At 53.7% G+C, this 3262-nt stretch overlaps 1 protein-coding gene across 1 annotated transcript; it reads right to left on the bottom strand.

Moving 5' to 3' along the window:
• Window positions 1-766: 766 nt before the first annotated feature.
• On the bottom strand, window positions 767-2081 carry LOC125545420 (myb-related protein 308-like). Its single transcript, XM_048709346.1, has 2 exons — window positions 1570-2081; window positions 767-1457 (listed from the first exon to the last, which is right to left on the bottom strand). The coding sequence occupies exons 1-2, from the start codon at window positions 2064-2066 to the stop codon at window positions 917-919; spliced, it is 1038 nt and encodes a 345-aa protein (XP_048565303.1). The 5' UTR covers window positions 2067-2081; the 3' UTR covers window positions 767-916.
• Between the last annotated feature and the right edge of the window lie 1181 nt (window positions 2082-3262).

Below are 3262 nucleotides of genomic sequence, written 5' to 3'. Positions count from 1 at the left end.
TTCTACATGCTTGTCATAGTACGCTAGACCAAAGTGCCAGATTTCCACACACACCTCCTAACCATACGAAGAAGCAGCTCTCAATGTGGGCAAGGCGGGGAGACCTTATTCCACGCCGACGACGCCCCTTCATCTCGCCATCACCGATCAAAGACAAATTTAAATTTATTCCCAACCATCTTCGGGCCGAAGCCGTGGGATTTTCACCCCCTCCCGTCGCTGGAGCGAACCTACAAGAACTATGCTATGCTAGATCACTCGTGACTAACCGCTAATTCACATCGAGTAATCATAATATCTCCATGTCTAAAAATATATGTTTATCAAACGTGTGCGGTCTAAAATTTTAAAACGTTTAACAATATTTTGCATATGCGTGGATATAATATGAGCAGGAACGGTTCATGCATGCATGTTTAAATATTTCGAAACATATTGTAATGAAAATTGTTGAGTCCTGCAGTGATGACTACAAAATGGACGAAGAAATAGGTTGTTTTCATTTCCTCGAGGGCCTAAATAGCATAAGCTCCCTACCTACCCAAAACACGCCACATGCTCTGTTCTCGCACTATATCCCACATGACACAAACAGACGCCCGAATCGCATGCGCAATCAAACAATACCATCTACTCTTTTCTCACTTATGTGCCTGTGTGTTCTACACTAATTTAGTACTACGTACTATCAATTTTTGCCACCCTAGATCTTTTTGGACATTTTTTGCCGCTGCATGAAATTCAAAATTCTATACTAGTAGGAGTATACGGCAAGAAGAAATGAATCATATTTGGGATGAAGCGAAACATCAGAAATAATAACCCACATCAGCTATCTCAATTAGAAACCCTTTTTTTTCTCCCTCTCCTCCTTCGTTTTGTGCTTTGTACAGAGTTTTGCCGGGCGCCTAGCGTGCTATATGTATTGACCCTCCTCCAGGGGCCGGAGAAACCGGAACACGCGCGGGCCCGCCGGCGACGCCGTCTTGCAGGTGCATGCCTCCCCGTCGCGGACGCCGAGGTGGTAGCACAGGCAGATGCCCTGCTGCTGGTGCGACGTGGGCGTGGACTTGGCGGGCGGCGCGGTCTTGGGCGGCGAGCTCGGCAGGCTCATCGACAGGTCGAGGTCCAGGTCGAGGTTCAGGTCGGGGCACCGCGGCGCGTCGCTGCTTCCGCCGCTGCTGCTGTGCCCGTCGTCCGACGGGGACGGCCTCGCGAAGCTCACGGTGCTGCTCTGGAAGGCGAAAGGCGCGCTGGCGAGCCTGGACGCCGGCGCCGGGGAGGAAGGGAAGACGGGGGCGGTGGTGGACGCGGTGAGCCCGCTGGCGGTGCTGATGGGGCGGTGCGTGTGCGGGTCCATGCCGCGGTTGAGGAGCTTGCGCTTGATGTGCGTGTTCCAGTAGTTCTTGATCTCGTTGTCCGTCCGGCCCGGCAGCTGCCCCGCTATCAACGACCACCTGCACGACGGCGACCGCTGCTTTAGTCAATAACTGCTTCCTTCCTCCAAGAAACCAGGGAAAGAAGAGGCGGAGGAGGCGATGCGCATTGAAATCGCGATCGGTTGCTTACTTGTTGCCGAGGAGGGCGTGGAGCTTGATGATGAGCTCGTCGTCGTCGTCGGTGAAGTTGCCGCGCTTGAGGTCGGGGCGGAGGTAGTTCATCCAGCGGAGGCGGCAGCTCTTGCCGCAGCGCAGCAGGCCCGCGGCCTTGGGCAGCGAGCGCCAGCAGCCCTCGCCGTGCGCCTTGATGTAGCCGATCAGGCGCTGGTCCTCCTCCTTGGTCCACGCGCCCTTGTTGGTGTGCGCCTTCTCGCAGCACGGCGACCTCCCCATGCCGGCGCCGGCGCTAGCTATGGCTACTCTGCTTCCCTTCCTCGTGCTCGACGGCGGCGGCTCGGAGCTTGAGCTCGCTCGCTCGCGGCTGTATGCAGCAGGCAGGGGAGGTGGAGGAGCGGGGTGGGCGCGCCGTGGAGGGCGGGGCGCGCGTATATATGGGGGGCGTGACGGCGAGAGCAGAGCTTTTGGGTGGTTCTTTTGCGGGGTGTTGGTGGTGGTTTCTCGCTCCATTGACCCGATCCCTTGGGGGGGATTTGACCGCCTGCGCGGGCGCGAGGGGCGCGGCGTGCGTCGGGGCTGGGTTGGGTTGGGTTGGGTTTGGGTGGGCGTCGCAGGATGCTTGTGAGTGAGAGGGTAAAGATGTGGGCGCGGCGCAGCTAACGTGTTTGATTCCTTGTTGTGTACTTGCTGGAGTGGAGTAGCTTTGGTCCTTTGGTGGTTGCAAAACGGATCTGCCTCCCCCTCCCCTCTCAAAGGGAGTGAGTGCTGCTCCACCAAGTTGTTTTTTCATAGACTTGTTTTCTCCAGGAGCGCAGCGTAGACAAAACACATGTACACTAAAATACTTGGGTCGTCGAGCATCTAACCTAAATTCGATCGTCAGTTGGCTTGGTACAGCCACCTCCACTAGCCGTCCGGCTGATATCGGTTTCTTCTCTTTGCATGCAAGAATATAAAAAACGTTTTGTTCTTATATTTTGGGAACGGAGGGAGTAAGTAATAGTCGACTGACACTTCGTTAAGTCCGATGACATATCTATCAGATGTACAATGGGATCCGTGCAAACTTTTCTTTTCGGTTTTTTCTTGTTCTCTCTTTGCATGTTACATCACTTGACTAAGACTTGGTTAAATCTCAGTCGACTGAGACCTAGCCACACTCATTAAGTAAGCCAAGACTTGTTTCAAGCATAGGTCCCTTGCACAAATATTGCACAAAAAGATTGTAAATCTATTTTCAAGGGTTATACTAGTAGAAGACTTGTAGCGAGTCATGTACTAACATGTGTCGGTATTGGAGCACCCTTCTTCTTTCCACTCCTAGTACTGCATGGCAAGCGTTCGTTAGCTCAACCGTAACTCACAGCGTCGCGCGCCTAATTTTAAAAAGAGATGGTCGCAACGAAAACGGAATCATGGTGTAGGAACACGTTCCAAAACTTGGTGGAGCAACCGCCACCGATTGCCTAGCTAACTACTAGCCGCAAACCAGCAAAACACCTCCTAGCTGTGCGCCCGTGTCCCTAGCGCCTGTCATGCGTGCGTGACTAACCCCATTTTTCTATATGATCCCATCACCCCCCCTCTTGGCGCCAAGGCAATAATTTAAGCCTTGATTAGGTAGTTCGTGTCCAGCCAGCACTCGGCCAGGTTGGTACGCAGCCCCGGTGAGCTCACTCCGCTTAAAAAAATCCGGCGATCCCCCG

This window comes from Triticum urartu, chromosome 3A (assembly GCF_056163025.1).
Source record: "Triticum urartu cultivar PI428250 chromosome 3A, HENAU_Tu73, whole genome shotgun sequence".
Lineage (NCBI taxonomy): Eukaryota > Viridiplantae > Streptophyta > Magnoliopsida > Poales > Poaceae > Triticum > Triticum urartu.
Note: the sequence above shows the minus strand (reverse complement) of the source record. Positions and strands in the feature narration are given on the sequence as shown.